We start from the raw sequence: 20,740 nt of genomic DNA on the forward strand, positions 1-20,740 counted from the left end.
GAAATGACGTACCCATAGCTGACCAGTAGTGATCGGATCACTGAAGACACATGTTAATACCAGGTCTAAAAAGGGCCTTTGTCTTGATGACGTGGAGCTGAGCTAAAAACCATCACTTTCTCTCTTAGACTAAACTACAGTGATTAACTGTTTGATTTGGGTCATAAAGAAATCTCTGCCTGTCTCCATGACTGATCTGTTAGCAATTGGACATGAAACACTGCTGAGCTGATGGAGCTTGTGATGAAAATACTGATTAGCAGCCATGTTGTAATCTCTCTTTGGGTTGGATAACATTGGTGTAGTATTTAGTGAAATTATGTGATCAGTAAATTTTTTCCCTAAAATTTTACCTGTTGTAAACAGGTCATCACAGTCGAGGAACTTCCCGGTTTAACTTTGGCCTTCTACACACACTTACAGTTTGCCTATGGAATCAAAGCTGGGGTTACGCTTGCTTTCAGTTTTACCTCTAAATAAAGTGGTAGCTACCATGTCTTGACCCACTGGACCGATTTTAGTGAGGTTAATTAATGTTTGAATACAAAATTATCGTAACACTTAAAAATGATAGTCAGAGCTGTGAAATAAAATCCAAGTAGAAATAGACTGTAGTCAGAAATGCAGTACACTTAATTAACATCTGATGAATGCTAATCCAAACATCACTTCATCGTTCTACACCCATCTGTTGTAGAAAGTGAAAAGAACTGAAATCCCACCAGCAGTGGGTCTTATCAAAACTCTAGTAAATAACTTTTTTAGCAGGGCCAGTCTTATAAACACCAATGTCGCTGAGTGACTGACTGACTGACTGACAGTTACATCATTGGTCAGCCAGCCGAGTTTCCCCATTGGCTGTTGCTCTTTCAGAATCATTTGGTGTGAACAGCAGTGTTGCAAACTTAGCAACCTTTGTCACTAGATTACATGACTTTTAAAAACCCTTTAGCAATTTTTTCCCCCAAATAAGCAATGACGATAGCGACTTTGGACAAACCTTAGCTAATGTCAGTAGAAGAGAGTCGTGAGTGTGAGGTCAGGCTTTCCGTCTACATGCACACCTCTCTATGCTGACGTGAACAAGCTTCTAACTTTCTCTCTGAGTGATCATTTTGAGTAAATATAACCGAAATCACAGCACAGCCGTTGTCTTAACCTTGACGTTGTAACTGAAATATCTCTAACTGAATCGATATCGAAAATTTATGAATCGGAATCGAATCAATTTAGGAAATCAGTGGCAATACCCAGCACTACTTGTTTTATTATGTTTTAGCTGAAATATGCCCTGAAACACAACTTAATGTGGAGAGGCACTGTCAAAGGCTTTTGTGAACCAGACTCATCGAACAGCCTGGCAGCAGTGCAGAGATATTCCTTCATAAAGTTTTTCTCAGGCATTATTATTGCTTTACTGTGACAACTGCAGTGAGAGACAGAGACAGGAGAGTCATGAAGAGAGGGAGAGAGAGGGGATGACACGCAGCAGAGAGCCACGGGCTGCATTCGACCTGAGCCGACGGACTCTTAATGGTATGCGCTCTACCAGGTGAGCCACCTGGGCACCCCCCCAAGCCTTCTCCTTCTGACCAACCAGAGAGGCCTGAAGTCATGGGTGGGAGCTCATGGCTGTCAGCTGTCAACCAATACATGACCACGCTTCTGGTCTACCACTCCTCTTGCCCTGAGGCTTCAAGCCAGTTTTAGCTGCTTGACTGACAGACTAGCACGCTCCTGAATCTGAATCCTGCATTAACTGAGGCAGTGTACACGACAAGGATGTAACGCAGCAGGGAGAGGAATGGGTGGGAGGAGGGGAGGTCCCATGCTACAGCAAGCCTGATTTACAGAACTTGCATATTTTAACCAAGTGTGTCCCACTCTGAAAAACGTCCACACACTGTCTGCTAGCAATAACTGGAGCTATGTCACACAAGTGTGCATCTGACCATAGATATTGTAAGCTTGAGTATTGGGAGAAGCACCATTAAACCCACTTTGTGCTTTCTATGTGGTCTGAATCCTTTAAGTTATGAGACAAGTGCTTGTAAGCTGTAAGTGATGTGATGTAAAGGAGAAAATCCAGTCTCAGTCACTTCACCCAAAATCACATGGGGCACAGCATTTCATCTTTACATACACAGCTCAGTTTGAATTGTTCCTATTATAAATCCTTTGGAGAAGGAAATTATTTCTACCACTAATCCAGACATGCAGACACATTCTTTCTAAGCGTTTTGTACATACTCCCCTGTTTGGATACAGTCCAAATTTCAGATCAAACTCACATTTTTCTGAAGCACACAAAGCTCTTGTATATCCCGCAGGAAGCAGTGATTATGGATGAACAGATGGAAACTCTTGTCTTGCATTCACAGAACACATGCGGGCTACTTCGACACAGGTCTGAGAGAGTCTGCTATTTTAGCTCCGTTCACACAGCTGAAAGAGGTCCTCTAAAAGTGATGACGTGAAAACTTTTTCCTTGTCTTTTTGCGGTGTAACAAAATGAACAGCCAATAGCTATTATTGGCCATTGGCAGATTTTGTGAAGCATATTCCGTGAGCATCCTATCTGTCATGTCCTGGGAGTATGACTGGCATTTTGATTGCAGTTTTGTCAGAGGACTGTGTGGGACCTTGAATCTGGATCAAAGACAGAGGTTGCAGAGGAACACTGAGTCCACTTGTCTTAAGGAAAATAAAAACATGTTTTCTGCTATAGAGGATAATAGTCAGTTATTGTCTTAGTTGTGCATCTTAAAAGAGTAATAACTAATGTTTTACAGGTCTATAGCAGATGACCATAATAAATCTGATTGATACCAGTGACTCAACAGTTACTTCACTGGGAACTGGGATTTCAGCTTTCCAACACTTTGAGCCAGGCTGCACTGTGTATTGGAACAAATACTCCCCAGCTATTAGAGGGCTAAGATGCTCCCACCAGCTTCCAATGATGCAAAACATTTCTGAAGGGAAGCCTGGGAGTCTCCACTCTAAAGCCAGAACAGCAAATGACAAATCAGTTGTCCAATCAAGCCTAGCAACCTTTAACGTGGCACAACAGGCCTGTTAGTACCAGTATATTTTATACCTAGAATTTGAAGGAGGGTGGCTTTTTAGTGCCTTTACAAATCGGCCAAGATTGGCCAATAAAATCGGCCGACCAATATATCAGTTATAATTTTTAGGTCATGTTAGAAAAAGTGCCAGTTCAAGATTTACACATCCACTGTGTAGGCGTCCCCATAGTGTGGGCCTGTCCCGGATGCTACTATATGAGACTTTAGGGTAACGTTAGCAACTCTGTCCTGCTGGATTTGTTGTAGTTTCAAAAGTACCCAACGATATCGGACACACTGTGTGCCTCACCTGTGTGCGTCACATGTGCGTGGCAGCTGTACCGCTGCTACTGCAGCTCCGTCTTTCAATATACAGTTTGCCTTCACTTTTGTTTTCTCACGTTCAGAGCAAGACAGAGCGAGAGCGAAGAGAGAGAGAGCACACCCTTCACCTGTTAAATTATCAACGTAATTATAACCAACATTGGGTTTCTGCTATGACCATTTAATATGAGTGGTCTCTCTCTCTTTCAGATTTAACATTGTAGTGTTTCTTGCCACAGTTACAGTACAGGCCAAAGAAAAATACATAATATCCCTTGAATTTTTTTTTTCTTTTAAAAAGAATAAATCCAGCAGAAATTTAATGAGTGACACAAAAAGAATCAGCATTTTTCTTTAATTAAGTGTGGGTGAAACACAACTGTCTGTCAAAATGTCCACAGCGGGGGGGGGGGGGGGTGTAACAGATGGAAATCTGAGCCACATACGCACCTGAAGCAGCTGTTGTCATCATGCCTGATTTATCATGTCAGTAACCTTTGAAAAGCCACTTCAGGACTAACTCACCTGAGTCCAGCGACAGGGAGATTGAAGCTGCTACCTGACAAATAATTCATCCTCCTATGATTGACCCTGACAGTATGTTAAGTATATCTGACTGGCTGAGCATTTATATAACTGACTGTAGGCAGAAGAAATGAGACGTACTGCACTGCAAAAAAATGCCCTTCTACAAACAAGTAAAATAGTGTAATCTAGAGAAAGTGACGTTTCACTCACTGCATCATTCAGGTAATATGGAAGAGAAAGACTCCACTAATGGGAAAGGAAGTGGACCTACAATGGACGGTCGGCTGTACTGAAAAAGTGCATGTAATGTAAGCTATTAGGGCCCATATTCACAAAGCATCTTAAGCTAAAAGTAGCTCGTATCTTGCCGATTTAGGAGAAACTCCTAAGAATAATCGGCATGTCAGTCCTAACTTTATGACTCCTCATTTTTCTGACTAAGAGTAATTCACAAAGACACTTAGCTCTAAAAGTAGCACCTAAGTCTGGGAGAAGTTAGAAGCAGTGGAGAGGACTCCTAACCCACTACGACCAAATCATAGAGAATCTTTAAGGGCTGCTTTCATTCCACATCACAGTGTTCTGGAAACCTTAAACGATGCTGAATGACTTAAAAGATACGATTCAGTCACGAGGGAATAATGATCGTTGTGGAGTTTGTGAGGGATGCAGTAACATCTCCAACTGAAACAACCCGATCAGTGCGGAAACTAAGTGTTTGGCAACGCTACAACTTGGCAACAGAGAAAAGCCGACCTATTCACCAAACAATAAATGCGCTCTGACCTGACATCATAGGACAATTCATACGATTTCCTTTAGATGCTCAACAACTACAGAGAAATAAAGCAGCTTCATGGCAATAGCTGGTCTACCTGCTGTGATCGGTGCCAGAGATAGAACACATGTAAAAATGATTGCACCACCACAGGACAAGGAGGTGTTTGTAACCAGGGAAACAAAATCAACACACAGGTTGTATTGATGCTGCCTGTACAGCTGTAGACATTGTTGTACAGCGTCCAGGATCTACACACGAGTCATGGATCTGAATGGAGAGTGACCTGATCAGCTGTTTGAAAGGATCATATTCCAGCTGGATGTCACCTGGTGAGGGACAGAGGAAATCTTCACACACTTGAACACACAGCTGGGACCACAGCTACAATACACCAGGTACAGCTGAAACAGACTGCGGCTAATAGGCTGCCAGTTTGGTAAGTTTTTAAAGTAAATTTAAATTCTCCCAAGTCGACACAAACCTGATCATACAGATGCATTTTAGAGAATGCACTAATTTTGTAAACAGCACCTGATCCGTTATTATTTAATTTGAATTTGTTTATTTCTCAGTGGTTTTTTTATTATTACTGCAGGATGTTGCACATGCATTGTCACCTGCACACACCGGTCTTTCATCAACCAATCGCTGTGGTTCCTGCAAGGACGCTCGTCCATGAAAATTCACATCAGCCATAGCTACAAAGTTGCATTCTTAGCTCAGGAGTTTTTGCTTACTTTTAGTTAAAAACTTTTAGCATAACCTAGGAGTACTCTTAGTGGTAAGATAAAATGCTTTGTGAATAGGGGCCCATGTAACTAGCAAGCATATGATACAACTTAATTGTCTGCTAACAATCATTTATCAGTTTTTGTTAGTTTTTTTTAATCTAAAGGTGAGCATAGACACATCACACAATAGCATCATACAATAAAAACATCAACTCTCAATTCTACCAATGTCTTCATCTACAGTAGAATAAGTGGTGCCATCTCCGATGAAGTTAATGTTATCCTATGTATAAAGAGAAGTGCTGTAGACTGTCACCAGAAATGTACTCCAAGTGTTAATATTGAAAGAGCTTTTCTCTGGCTAACAAAAGGCACTACCATCTAACCATTTTGCTGTGACGTGACTGTAAATAAACAATGACTGTTTATCTTCATCATACATTGTAACTTGTACATCGCAAATTATTCCTTCTAAGTTACAGTGTAGCTTCCACTGCACTGAAACTAAGCTACATTTGATATATATAAATATTTAATTGACTAAAGTATGAGGAGATCAAGATCAGGAAAAGCAACAAGTTTTCCCATTTGGGAAGCTGGAACTGTCATGTTTGGCATTTTTGCTTGGAAAATGAAAAATAATCAATTATCAAAAATGTTACTGATTAATTTTCTGTTGACAACTTATCTACTAATTGCTGAAGCTTTATTGTAAACCAATTTGATATCGGTCAGGCAGAGAAATAGTAGTGTGATGGAGGTGTCTGATTTAAAGCGTTCTAATTTGCATTTAAGTAACCACTAATGATTTTCCATTTTTCAATATGTTAAAATAATGACATTATGATTCATGTAAAATAGAAGGGTATAATATGCTATAAGGTATAAACATTTTAGTGCAACCTCAGGAAACCTTCAGAAAGAATCACAAATGCCAAAACATGAGAAGATGAAATTCTGTGAGACAAAACTTGCCTATCATCTTCAAAAAGAACAGCTCAAAGCCAGCCTCATAAAAAAAAAAAAAAAAATGGGGCCAGTTGTGCCAGATGTTAAAGAGTTGCCAAATACTGCATGTTTTGCCAATGCCATTCCAAATGATGTGCCATTAGCACTGATAAACTTCATTATCAGCAGCCTGAAGAGAGGCCCAGCCTAGCCTCTCCCCCTCTATCTCTACTGTAAGATTGTGTGCAGCCACCTGTCTGTAGTCTGGAGCGTTTCTATCTGGAGAAAGCAGTTTATCTGGCATAAGAGCACCCTGTCACCCTGACAGATAACTCCTCCTAAGCTTATCCTGCAGCATGTGCAAGACAGGACAACGCAATGTGTCATTTTTGGAAAGAAGTTTTGGAATCAGGGCCCATATTCACAAAGCATCTTAAGCTAAAAGTAGCTAATATCTTGCTGATTTATGATTGACTCCTAAATATAATGGGCCACTCAGTCCTAACTTAAGGACTCCTCACTTCTCTGACTAAGAGTAATTCACAAAGACACTTAGGTCTAAGAGTAGCACCTAAGTCTGGGAGAAGTTAGAAGCAGTGGAGAGGACTCCTAACCCACTACGACCAAATCATAGAGAATCTTAAAGGGCTGCTGTCATTCCACATCACAGTGTTCTGGAAACCTTAAACGATACTGAATGATTTAAAAGATACAAGTCAATCACGAGGGAAAAATGATCGTTGTGGAGTTTGTGAGGGATGCAGTAACATCTCCAACTGAAACAACCCGATCAGTGCGGAAACTAAGTGTTTGGCAAAGTAACACCTTGGAGTATTATCCCTGCACAGAACAGATGTTGTCTATACTGTGATTTTTTTGCACATCCTGCTAAGCAGGAGTTTTGTCAACACTTTTGTACGCCGTTTTTTTCATTGTATATATCTTGTTGTAGTATTTTACCTTTTTATTATTATTCCCTGTTAATATGTTTATTGTATACTGCACCAAACACCAAGCCAAATATCTTGTAAGTAAAAACTTATCTGGCAATAAACTTTATTTTATGATTCTGCCTTTGTGATGATGTCATTTACCCTTCCCCATGCTGCTGTAGCCTGACACCCATGTGTCATGCAGTATCCCCTTGCCTTCATATTTTCATAGGTAAATAAAAACATACTTTTTGTATCACAAGTATTCATAATTTGTTTCAGTGCTATCAACAATTTAACTATCAACAATACATGCACATATAAATAATAAATTATAAGGAACATGGGGAAAACAACCACATGATTAACTGGACAGGGGCAAGGAGGTGAAGTGCTGCCCCTTATGGAGGTGGAAAAAGAAGCTGGATCTTACGTATTACATCTTTAAGAGTAACTTAGGAGTACTCTTAGTGGTAAGATAAAAATGCTTTGTGAATACAGGCCCTGGTCTTGATCCACAAGCCACTGCACACTAGTTTTTCCTTGTTACCATCAATCAATGTACAAATGGCCTTAGAATGGATAATTTTATCATCAACATAGTCTCTATAATCAGCGGTTTGATTACACGTGTTCAGTGTATCTGTCTCACATGATGTCATTTTAGTGGAGAGTCTTATGAACACAGTAGTCCAACACCTATATGATCTAGTTTGATTCAGCACAACAGCCCTGCATTAGATCCTTAATATCACACAGAGCCACTGTAGAGAATGGCTATGTCACCATGGTGATGCTCACCATGCAACTCCCATCAACTCTAATCTAACAGCCTGCACTCACTCAAACCACCACAGCAACTATCAAGCATCTCAAATAGCTTTATCCAGCCAACACTAACGACACAAAGGCAGCTTACACAGTGTGTCGATAAGCATAGAACAAATAGCCATCAACATGAGCACAACAGTTCATTAAATAATGGCACAGCGGCCACATGTTATCACAAACACAGATCATCAACATATCAACATATGAGACGTAACAATTACGTTGCTATAGATTCTCTGAATCCCTGATCCTGCTCCATAAAAACAGAAACCTGTACTCACCCATTAGAAGTTCATCCGCCGGGCCTCGCGCTCAACAGAGTCATTAAAACACTGCTCGAGTCCAAATCCCCGGCTCCGCTGTCCTCTATAGAGTATAGCTAATCCAGCTAACGTTAGCCTCCGGCTGCAGGTCAACGCTGCTAGCATTCGACGAACTTGAAGCATGGTGAGTAGAAAACTTCTCTAACTTCGTCACTTCAGCTGTAAACTCAACCTGTTCTCTTCTATCTTATCTCTTTTGGGCGCCGCTTCTTTGTTTGAGCTTGATAAACATTATGCTGCCAAATTAATCGTCCATTACCTGAAAAACACCCGCTTCTTGCTAACAGGTGACGTCCACTCTCAAATGACACGGAGCAAACACAGTGGTCTGATCAGGATTTCCCGGCAGGCCTTACTTCGTCATTTTTGAGAGGAAAGTAACCGAAGTGGTAATAATATTTATTTTTAATACTCCATGCCATTTTGGAACATTTCAATAAGTGCAATACAAATATAAAACTGAAAACTGTGATTTTGATGGGCCCCTGACAGCTATTGATTTGCAAATATTTTAGTCAGAGTTGAGACAAACCATAAGTGAGCCCCGTTGTAATTCATAATAATTTACGCAAGCTGTGGCAAATTGTCACCATTCAAAGTATACAAAATTAGCAAACAGCAGTTCTTGTGTAGGCAGCTACCACTGCATTATTATGACACAGCATAAAACCTTTTGAGTCTCTTGATAAAAAATTGAATTGATTCTCAGGCCAGTTCTCGAGGTATAAACAGCATCTTTTTCTGTGATTTAAAAGTGAACTGATGAACTTTTATTTCAACATGGACATTAGATCCAAAATGTAGCCACACTGAACTGATTTTTTGGCAAAAATCTGGCATGCAGGCACCATGAGCGCCAAGGGCTGTGTCAAAGTCATCTCTGCTGCAGTATTGGTGAGGGTACCAGAGTTAAGGACTTCTCACAATTTTTACATCACTGACACACCTGTCGCTTTCACCTGGGGCAGTATCTTTGTTTCATGTGTCTCCCTCCTTCAGCACGCTGCACAGTGTGAAAACGTCTTTCCCTTCAAATGTACAGGGCTGCAACTGGTGATGATTTTCATTATGTAAAAACCTATTTTACTCTTATTGAAAAATAAGTAACTGCTGTCACCAGGTTAAGATATTGGGATCTTAACATGGTTTAAGTAAATAGACTCTAAGGCTTTTTCACTCTGTATACTCTGTCGAGGCTGAGTGAGGACAGAAGCAGATCTCATCCAAATAATGTAACAAACCCCACTCATGGCCTGCTTGTTAAGGATTTGTTTAATTGTTCAGTTAGAAAAATTTCCATCATAAGTTACTGACACACAGTTAGAAAAACCTAAAAGGTATTAAATGACAGGAAAAAGGGAAAAGCAGCAAACTTTCACACGAAATACGTTAGAGCAGCTGGGACAGGTGTTTGGTATTTTAACTAAATTAATCAATTATGCAATTAATGGATTTTCAAAAAAAAGTGAGTATTATGTTCAGCTGGTTTCCAATTAATCGTCTAATCATTTCCACTATGAAAATGCCTCTAATAAGATGTTATTGCAGGATTACTGTTTATATACTGTACATATAGGCCTGTGCCCAATCCCTGTATGAGTCTACAGTGTAGCTACAGTGTAAGTCTGTATATCAAAGCCCTCCAGGGCACAACATCTGGATCTGCTACTGCCTCATGCTGCACACATCTTTTAAAAAGCCATTTCATATCTATCAGCAATGGATCAGATAACTCAGCTCTCCCATTTAAAGAGCAACGACCCACTACTCTTTTTAGATCAAATGTTAAAATAGTAGTCCATTAAATTTTCAGCTAAATGGTCTGAATGTTCTTTATGACTTCACTGTACCATCAGTTTATAGAATACACTTTTGTTCAGTCTACTGTATGTCCAGTTCATGAGAGCTTTTACATTGGCTGATTTAAAGAATCATAATATGTGTCTGACAAATACATACACAGAAACAGGCATATTGTAGCTTTCCATTTTCTTTTAAAGGAATAGAGGGAATAAATATTTAACACTAACAGCTATCACCCCCATATGAAAAAGCTGCCACCTGTACAACTCCAAGAAGCAGAGGTCTGGGGCCAGAAGCTGGAGGCCAGGGAGGATTTATGACCAAATCCAAACTCTCTGCAGCCTGTCTGTCTCCTGTGGGAGAGCTGAGGCAACATGCAGTAAAACAGCGGCTCGGCCTTGTTCACTGGCTGAGCGATGGAGGCGACTGGTATGAAAAGGCGGTGAGAGGATGTTCACCATTGGAGGAGTGTTTGACTCCCTGCTCCAGACAGAACCTGGGCTCACTATTTATGTTTCTGTTCAGGTACCTAGGGACTGCCAAGTGTCTCCACTCCTTCCATACGTTCATGACATATGGTCAGGCTTGGTATTTAGAACAGGATAGAGAAAGGGAACATTGTTGGACTGTGAGGACAATTTCTTACTAAATGCTACAGCTAAAGCAATACAACTAAGATTTATGAACTGCTGCAGGAGAACACACAAGTGTGTGCTATTGAGATTAAAAACATACAATTTTGTAACATTCAGCTGAAAAGTGTTTTAAAGCTGCCCTAACCAATAGTTTCATCAAAGATACTCAATAAGAAAAAAAAAGGTGCATTATAAGCAGCGACAATGGTAAGAAATGGTCTACACTTTCTGTTTCCTAAGTGGGCGTGGCCATGATTGCTTGTTCATGTCAAAACATAACGACAATACAACGCTAGAAATAGAAAGTTATTTTGGGGGTATTTTTGCCTCTATTGTGATAGGACAGTGAGAGATACCCTGGAAATTCAGGGAGAGAGAGAGAGAGAAGGGATGACATGCAGCACACGGCCACGAGTCAGACTCGAACCCATGGCTGCTGCGGTTAGGACTAAGCCTATGTGGTACGCGCTCTACCAGGTGACACACCAAGGTGCCCCAATAATAGTTTTATTAAGCAAAGAAATACAAGTTTTATTCATTTCAGCTGCACATATAGGTCCCTCTAAACTTCTGTGGTTGGAACGCGACAGAGAGAAGAGATCTGAGTTGTGAGATCTCTTGAGAGTTTGTTCCTGAGACAGAGACACGTCTGAATAAAGTTCATTTTCTCCTGATCTGTCTGAAAAATGTCATTTTAATGTCAAAATGTTCTGAAGATCTGAGGCGAGGTGAAAATTGATCCAGAATATACATCGGTGACTTTGAGGCTAAAGAATCATAATGTGTGATCACATTCGCTTCTCCCATTGGAGTGAACAGACTCAGACCTGCTGCTGGTCTCCTAAAGGGGTGGGGAGGTGGACAAACCCACGTGACACAGCTACAGGAAATGATTGTACATGTATCGTCTCCTTTCTCAGCTGTCTCTGGTTTCATCTCAACAACCTACTATACACTACCTACATAGCACCAAAGGAGAGACAGACAATTAGCAAGTAGCTGGTGAAACATAATAGAGACAAAACCACAGATTTGACCCAAATTTCGAAACAATTCATACAGCTGTCAAACAATCTCTCACATCAACTCTCTGTGCCACCAGCGTGTGTGGCTCCTGTACCACTGTATACAAGCCTTACTGAAACCTTTACACTGCAGCCATAGTCTTCAAAAGGCACAACTGTATCCTACAATATGCAGAGCTCCTCAAACCTCCCCACTTGTTTAATAAGGACTGTGCACTGACAGTTAAGTGAGAGTGAACACGTTTTATTTGCTGTTTTATTAACAGGGACGTTTGCCCAGACAGTGTAATTAAAAACACCAAAGTGGCAGCATTTTGGTGAAGAATTCATCCTCTATTTAGGGACTGGACTAAAAATGACCCAGTTTATCACTGCCATTGTTACAATTTTTTGTTCCTATTTCTATTTGTGTGGCAGAGGAACTCATTTTCTGGGTCTATCTATCTATTTGAAACAAAATTGAGAAAATCATTTATTTATTTTGGTCAAAATTATATTGTTAAAGCAGTATTTATATCAAATACAAATAACTGCTGAGATCAAATTGTATGAAATGGCATATCTAGTGTTACAAATCCAATTCTTCTTGCACATAGAATAGACGTAATAGCATACTTAGCACTTACACCAAGGTCTCTTACTGTTACGTTACGTTAGTTTTTACTTTGACACTATTTGTTCTGTTTTCACTGAAATGTCCATAATCTACCTTTTTAATGGAAATGGATCCAAGAGAACATGATGGGGTGATATGCAACAAGTGGCCCTGTTTGAACCACTTTCAAATCTCAATATCACAACAGTTGCTTATGTTGTGATGCAGGTATCTACAAGCAGAACAGTGAAATACTGTCTAAAATAAGAAGCGGAGCCCAACTGATACCGATGTTTATATTTAAGGCTTTAAAAATTATGATATATTGGCCAATTGGCTCTAGCTCCCCTACAACCCTAGAAGGATGAGCGGTATGAATGATGAATGAATATACTGGCCAATCATATTTTTTAAAACATAAATACATGATGACAACAACAACAACAACAAGAACCTTGGATCAGCTTTTTTTTATGACCAAGATACACACTGAGTAGGACATTTTACAAGGTAAAAATTCAACCTCTTGGTGCACCCTGGTGGACACACTATGTGATAGAGACACAAAGAACTGGCATTTCTGTTTTCTAATTTCTTGTTACTTCTCAGCCGACATATACACCAATACCAATATATCTGCACTATGCAATTCCTGAATAAATAAGCGATTCATCCATCTTGCACCAATAAAAGGTTGCAGTAGTCCACTCCGTAACACCTCTGCTCTTGCTATTCATTTTTTTTTAATTTTGGTGGAGGCCTGTAACTCAGCCAAAAACTATTTTGTGAAATTTCTGGCAACGTCATTCGTTGCACGTTTTTTTTTTACACTCAAATTGACAATGCATGAATGAGTAATGCATTGAAATAGAAATCACTGTCTTTTATTTGAAAAAAATAAATGAATAAAATGTTGTGAAATGAGCATGTGAAAGCATATAAACATGTTTTGACTTACCTTCATCAGGTTTGATGAGTAAAATGGACCGATCTTTCTCCTCCTCTTCCTCCGTCACTCTTTCTTTCACCCCCTCCCTGTCCTCACTGTGAGGTTTAACCAGCCTTTGACCTGGCTTTCTGCTGGGCTGACTCTCATCCATTTTGACCCTGACCGGCAGCTGGGTGCTGGTGGTTGTGATAAAATGGACCATGGGGGTCGTGTGGAAGTCAGGCCCCGTGGGGGAGCTGGTCCCGGGCTCTGGTGTGGTCTTTTTGTAGCTGCTGGTTGGGTCGCTGCTCTCCGTCCCCTCTGTCTTTATCTTAAAGGACACATCCTCTTCTTCAGGCTCAATGACACTTGGAAAAGTTACCATTTCTTCTTCTTCTTCTTCTTCCTCCTCCTCCTTCTCCTCCTCCTCCATCTCTTCTGCATCCACCCCTTCCTCACCATCTGGTGTGACTGTCCCCTGTAATTCTTTTTGACCATTTGAACTTGCCTGGGGATGGATCACGCTCTCTGGACTTCTCTGCGTGTATGTCGGGAAATTCACTGTATCTGATTGTCTCTCCTGATTGACGTTACTCTCTGTACCTCTGACTGGATGACTAACGTCGATCCGACTGCTTGAACCTCTGGGTGTAACACTATCTGATGCATTTTGGTGATGTGTTTGCGTCTCAGAGCTTTTTTGATGATGTACTACACTCTCTGAACTCATATGTGGATACTCTGAGTGTGTTTCACCCTGTAAACCTTGGTTTACTGTAAATATGTCAGCACCCAAACTCCTGTGTGCATGCAGTGGATTCTCTAAATCTGTCTGTCGACTCAGATCACTGAATGAGACACTTTGTGGACTTGTCAGACCCTGTGAGGGCTGCCAGGAAGTAGTGGTGTCCTCGTGCATATGTGGCCTGGCGGTACTCTGCTCTTCTCCCGGGGGATTTTCTGTCACTTCCTCTTTGTCTGTAGGATGGTCATGAACTCCATAATGCTCTCTCAGCTCCAGCTTGCCATGTCTGTCAAAACTCTGAAGTGCAGAGGTTCTGTCAGACCTGTCAGAGCCTCCAGACACAGATATGACCTTGTTGGAGGAAAAGGACTGGGTGGGGAGGACCAGAGATTGAGGGTATTTCTCTGGAAGGTCTGTAGGACTATAATCATAGTCTTCTGGCTCCTTATCCAACGGTGATTTGAAAAGAGGAAGATTCCCATTAGGAAGAGGGTGGTATGGTGTTGAGAATTGATCTGTATTGCCTTGTTGGTCAAACATGTTGGGGTAACCTGGCCTTCTGACTGTGTCCTCCTTTGTCGCTGGAGCTTTCTCTGAATCACAGTCAGGTACAGAGTAGCACATCAGCTTCCCCCCTTCATTGGGGCAGTGGCAGACCCGGCAGGGCTCAATGTGGAAGGAGTGCCCAGCGTCATACTTTTGCCCGCCTTGGACACACCCGATGCGTTCACACTGCATGCAACCATCTTCAGGTTCTAAAACCTCAATGCAGTTTGGTGGTAGGTCAGGACAGCTGATGAAGTGGCAGCTGATCCGGCCTCCTCCCACAGGGCAGGAGCACTCTGTGCTGCCATAGTCCACAAAGTAGGAATCTCCCTCAGGCACTTTGCCGTTCTTGAATCCAGCATTGATGCAATCATAGTACTGGTAACCCTCGCATGTGCATCCTTTTTGTAAGCATGAAGCGCAACAGGCGCCACTCTCCAGTACTTCCTCGATACAGTTGTCCAGCAGGGGACAGTCCACACCAGTGCAGTCACGCTGGCACGAGCAGACACTCAGGTAGAGAAAAAGCAACATACATCTCAGCAGTGCTGCTTCAGCTCTCATGAGACAGGCCATGGCACCAGGTGTACGTTCAACAATCAAAGGAAATCAGGTATCATCCAAGCCTTTAGTTTATCTTCAAGGCTTCTGGCACATTCTGTCCGTCTGAATCACCTCTACTCTGGAGGAAATATGAGACAGAGAGAGAAAGACAGGGAGACAGAGGCTTATTCTCAAAATGAAAGCAGACCAACATCTGGCTTCATAGTTGAGCTCACAAGAGTCCAATTTAATTTTTTCAGCCTCATGTTTGTCCTAGCATTAAAACTACATAGTCCTCATTAAAATCAGCTGCAGCACACTGTTTTGCAACATTATGGAGAGTGCCATGATGAAACTTGGAATCTGCCCAAGTTCTACATTTCTACCACATCCACGTTTATCTCCATTAAAAAAAGCCATAGTAATCTTGTTTGCAATCAACCGTCAAGTCTAACTCCTGAACATTGATGCTTCATAATGCTTCAGCAGCTGACTTTGTTGAAAATTGATTACACTTTATGATTATAGACCAAAGTGCAGTCTCCTTTGACTACCGACTCTTGTTGTCAGTGATGTGTTTAATAAGACTGACTACGCACAGCTCCATTCTGGAGTCATTTCATTAGTCCATTTCGCCAGTTGATTAATAAATGAAATAATAAAATCTGTTCAGTAAAATCAACTAAAGAAAATCATAACCTCAAATTCTGTTCTGAACCTGAGAAAATGTTGTTACATTTACCACGCTACTCCCATTGCAAACATGTTTTTGGACAGATCTAATGTAATATCAATGAGGTCAGGCATATTTTCCCATGGAAGTGCATGCTGGCTGTCCTGTAAGTAAACACACACCCACGCATCAAAATCTAACTGCTCTGTTCTTGGGCTGATATTCATGGTGTATTCATGAAGTGCTGTATTTCACACCAGTGTGATTATGAATATTGCTGTCAGAAGTCGGTAAACCTGCACAGTTATTCACATCATCTGTTAATCACATCGTCATCTGACTCATGTACAGGATCCAGTAAAATGACCTGAACAGATCGGGAAACTTTACACATTTTGATCATTAGTGCATTAAACAATGTTTTTATCACTTTTACCTTTTGTAATGTAAAAGCATCACAACACATCAAAAACCTAACACCTTGCCCATATAATGGAATATATGGCTGAATTGTTCCATTTATAGAGAAATAACTATTATTTTGAAGCATTTAGTTTGGAATATCGATTTGTGTTTGTTATTAGCTTATTAGCATTAACATGATCCAAACATTTCCCCTCTATAAGACAATGATAATTAATGTACACATACACAATACATTTCTTAGGCTCACTGGTAAAATCGGGTCTAATCATTAAAATAGATTTTTTTTGCTCTGGAGTTTTCCAGATCATTCCAATAAAAAGGCTGATTTTGATATGTCAAAGCCAAGGACCGTGAACCACAAAATGCACTCTATGAAGCACAGAAAAAAAAGAGGAGTTGAATAATTGGGCGTTTTTTTTTTAACTCTTAACCTTTAACTCTCAGAGTTGGACCTCATGCTACAACCTTCCTGGGGGGATAACTCCCCCCAGCCTGCCCCGAAGGCCTTCTGACACTAGACTGAGCTTATTTCTAGCCTGAGAAGTGACTATGACTGCAGCTCTGTCAGGGAAAGTCACATGCATCGCTACTGTGCTAGACATAATAAAAGTTGGCAAGGCATGGCTGCGAAAGAATGCACATGGAGAAGACTAAGCAGCCTGGTGTTTCCCATAGCAGTGAGGGATGGGGGATTCCTCTCTTTCTCTGCCTGCACACATACACACACACACACACACACACTCACACACATGCAGCTGATCCCTAAACAGTCCCTGATGTCATACAGCTCTGCCAACATGGTCAAAAAGAAAGGAGAAAGGAGAGGAATCGTCTGATGATTAAGAAACTGTGGAAGAACAACTTCTCAGAGAGAAAATGCATCTTTGCCAGAGTCTGTAACCCACTCTGGGGTGTGCAGGGAGATTCATTTACACAAGGAGACACTAAAGAAGGTGCGAATGCTGTAAATGCTACAGAGTCTATTATATTACAAAAACACTGAATAAGTCTATGCATCCTTTCTTGTTGTTGAGCTTCTGTCACACCTGTATGCATTAGCAACACTGCAAATATTTCCTCTTGTGCACAAACTGCACTGCAACCTGTCATCTCTCTCCACCTGATAACTGGAAAAAACTCATCCAACCTAACTTCTGATGGCACAATGAATTCACCAATAAAAGTAAAGTTTAACAGAGTAATCCGTGCTGTTGTACTCATAAACTTCTTACCACAGCATCCGTGCATTAATGTTTTTTAAGCAGGAGAACAGAAAAGTCGATAGAAGTAAAAAAAAGAAAAATCTGCGGTCACTTTGGACGGTTTAACGAGTAAAGCTGCGTGAAGACACCGGTTTGTGTTACCTTGTCGTGTGCGGACTAATGGGCTGGAGAGCCGCCTGTTGCCGATCCTCTGAGCGCCGCAAGTGGGAACCTTTTGACCACGGCAGCGCTGCTGGGACCAACAGGCAGGCGGAGGGGGAGGTACGAAGAACTTCCCCTGCTGGAGATTCCGGAGGAGATCCAATCATGATCCATAATGAACAGCAGGCTCCACTGGCAGGGCCGGCCCACACAACACAGCACGTAGCCTTCAGATGAGGAGGATTACTTCACTTGCTATTGCTACACAATGAAACTTTGATATAAATTAAATGTACATAAATAAAAATATTAGTGTAAATAGAGAAGAAAAAGTAGACAAAGCACTAACATCCAACACATACAGTAGTAGTCTATGTTCCCCCAGTGTCCATGAAAGCAAAATATACTAAAAGACTAAAAAACAGCATCTACAGTTTCAATAACTTCAACTATTTAACAAGAAGACTGATACAGGAATATTGATTTTACAAAACGCAATTGTAAAATATATTGTAAATTAAAATATTTGTCTTCTTGATTGTAAATGTAGTTTACCACTTTAATGTTTGTGCATTTAGTATGGAGCTGGAGTTAGGAGGTGATTTAACTTCATTTAGCCTAAAACTGGAAGCAGGGGGAAACAGCTGGCTATGCACAAAGTTCAAGTTGTCCCTACCTGCAACTTTATAGCTGGCTAATTATCTTAACATGTTTTATCTCAGTTGTTTTGTCCAACATGAGATATAAAAAATGACACGTTATGGTTTTATGATTGCAAAAAATCATATTGTGATTATTTTGGCAGATATTGTGATTGCAATTTCAGTTGGAATGGTCATTTTTTGTATTTTTTAATTTTCATAGAAAAAAATGAAAAAATGATGATGTGACTTTTGTTGGTCTTGTACCAAACAAACATGCTCTTTTATGTCTGGAGAAGGTCGGGGCATCTCTGTAGCACCACAACACTTATACTGCTAACAATGCACAACAATATGACACATTTTACCTTTATCAAAGAAACTGCAGCTCCTGTGATTTGCATATTGCACTTGGCCACGTTGTGATTTTGATTATATTTTGGTTAATTGTGCAGCCCTAGTTGTAACCATTCTCTCTGCTGGTTGCTAGCAACATTCTGGCCACTGTTAGAAATTGGCACAGCATGTAGCCAATCTCCCTGTGAAACATTTTTACATTTGTAGTCATGAATGAATTAAGCCAACAGGATACAATCTGTTGTGAGTAGGTTTATCTTTTAAATTTTGGACAAAGGCAGACTAGCGGTTTCCTTCTGCGTCCAGTCTTTGTTCTAAGCTAATTGTCACCTAGCTCAAATTCTGTACCTTCCGCATAGAGATGAGTGCACTCTCTTATATTTCCTTTAGAGACATGTTGTTAGCCCCTGGGTAAACTTTAACTGCTGTCTACCGCTGTGTTTTTAAGGATCTTGCATGTACCTCTTAAATGGTAGGCCGTAACCTTGCCTAAACAAGAGCCTTGTGCTCACATCATCACTCATGCTGCTGTCTGTCTCTCCCAGTTGCAGCCCATGCATGACACAAGGCTATAGGCTATCTCAACTGCACACAGAAGACCAAATCTTCAAATACAGGCCTGCGTTTAATTACCTGTGTGATCCCACACTGAGCCCTATTCCACGGAGGGATAAAGACGCATGTGAGCACATCTCTGGATACACATTTCATCCACAGTCATTTTAATATATTTCCTCCTTTTGGAGGGAGCATGACCCCGTAACAGCAAATGGCAGTAACTTTACAACTGCAGCCCAACACCCTTCCTTTAACTGAAGTGGCCTCTTTGGAGGGCATCATAAATTTGGCCCAGCACAGTACCTTCAGTGGACGTGTGAGTTCAAAGAGCGTAGGAAGTGTGAGTGTTGTTTGGAATAAAATGGAGCGTGCTAGAGGTTTGAATGCACTCACTCATCATGTTTGAGCGCAAAGATCTGATCACTAATCTGGACCCCACCCAGCAGCGATTATAAAGGTTCTAATGAGAAGCTGTCAGGGCCTGGGGTGAAGTGGTGGTCGGTGCTGTGAGAAGCATATCGCTTCTGATCGCAGATAAGAATTCTGCCAGGGGAGTGGGCCGGCTTTCAACAGATGAGAGATGAGGTAAAACAATAGAAAGGACTCACTTCAGAGTGTTCAGGGCTGGGTCAGCGGAAGGACAAGTCAAAACTTGCTTCTAGGCCTACATTTCTTATTTAATCTACTGTACTGTGGGCCAGCTGCCTTATTTTTCACATGTAAAAATAGTCTTGTCTGTGACAACAAGGCTCCCAGGAGTTAACTGCAGTTTTTTCTGAAGTCGCAGAGATGACACAGTGTAGGATAATAAGATCAGAGAGGGGTTGCCATGGTATAGTGAACCAACCTGGGTTTTGAATGTGTATAACAGGATCAGACTCAGCCCCACTATAAAACACTGTGTGAGACTCGACAACGCATGGGTGAGATTTGTGGAATCCCAGTGTGATCTCCAGGGGAAAGCTGTCAGACACAGACAAGGCTTTGAAATAGCCAGGGAGGCCTTAGAGAGGCAGGCTTCATGTGTGGGGGTCACCAAGGAGCATCTGGCTCAAGACTCACTGGTGTCCCTCCTGTATGGCTCATTGAAGAGAGGCTTGGCAGGGGCCTCAAAAAATGGTTTTGGAACCACGTCTATGGCCACTTGAAAATTGGCTGGAATAATGTATCGATACTGTCTAACACGTAAGCTTCACGTATCTGTATAAAGATCGCTTAGGGTGGGTGTCAGTTCAGTACATGTATAAAAAAAATTAAGTCTACTTTTGTTCCCAGCTTTGGCTTGAAATTTAGACTGCTATCACTGTCTCCTCCAAACCAGCTGGAGCTGGAGGAAAGTGAGATCATGTTATATATGTGCAAGATGTACTTGAAGATAATCACTCCACACCATTTGAGCAGCTGGAATGAATGATATCTCCTAAATAAAAGGTTC

General features: G+C 41.1%; 1 protein-coding gene across 2 annotated transcripts in view; it reads right to left on the reverse strand.

Annotated features, from left to right (window-relative positions):
- fbln2 (fibulin 2) overlaps positions 1-17,831 on the reverse strand; it is a 78,669-nt gene extending 60,838 nt beyond the window's left edge. For both annotated transcript variants that reach the window (XM_056403761.1, XM_056403753.1), the window contains exons 1-2: positions 17,750-17,831; positions 13,483-15,425 (exon numbers count right to left, since the gene is read on the reverse strand). In XM_056403761.1, coding sequence (XP_056259736.1) covers positions 13,483-15,319 — 1,837 coding nt within the window. In that variant the 5' untranslated portion in view covers positions 15,320-15,425; positions 17,750-17,831. The remainder of the gene's footprint in view (positions 1-13,482; positions 15,426-17,749) is intronic.
- Positions 17,832-20,740: the final 2,909 nt, after the last annotated feature.

This window comes from Seriola aureovittata, chromosome 2 (genome assembly GCF_021018895.1).
Source record: "Seriola aureovittata isolate HTS-2021-v1 ecotype China chromosome 2, ASM2101889v1, whole genome shotgun sequence".
Lineage (NCBI taxonomy): Eukaryota > Metazoa > Chordata > Actinopteri > Carangiformes > Carangidae > Seriola > Seriola aureovittata.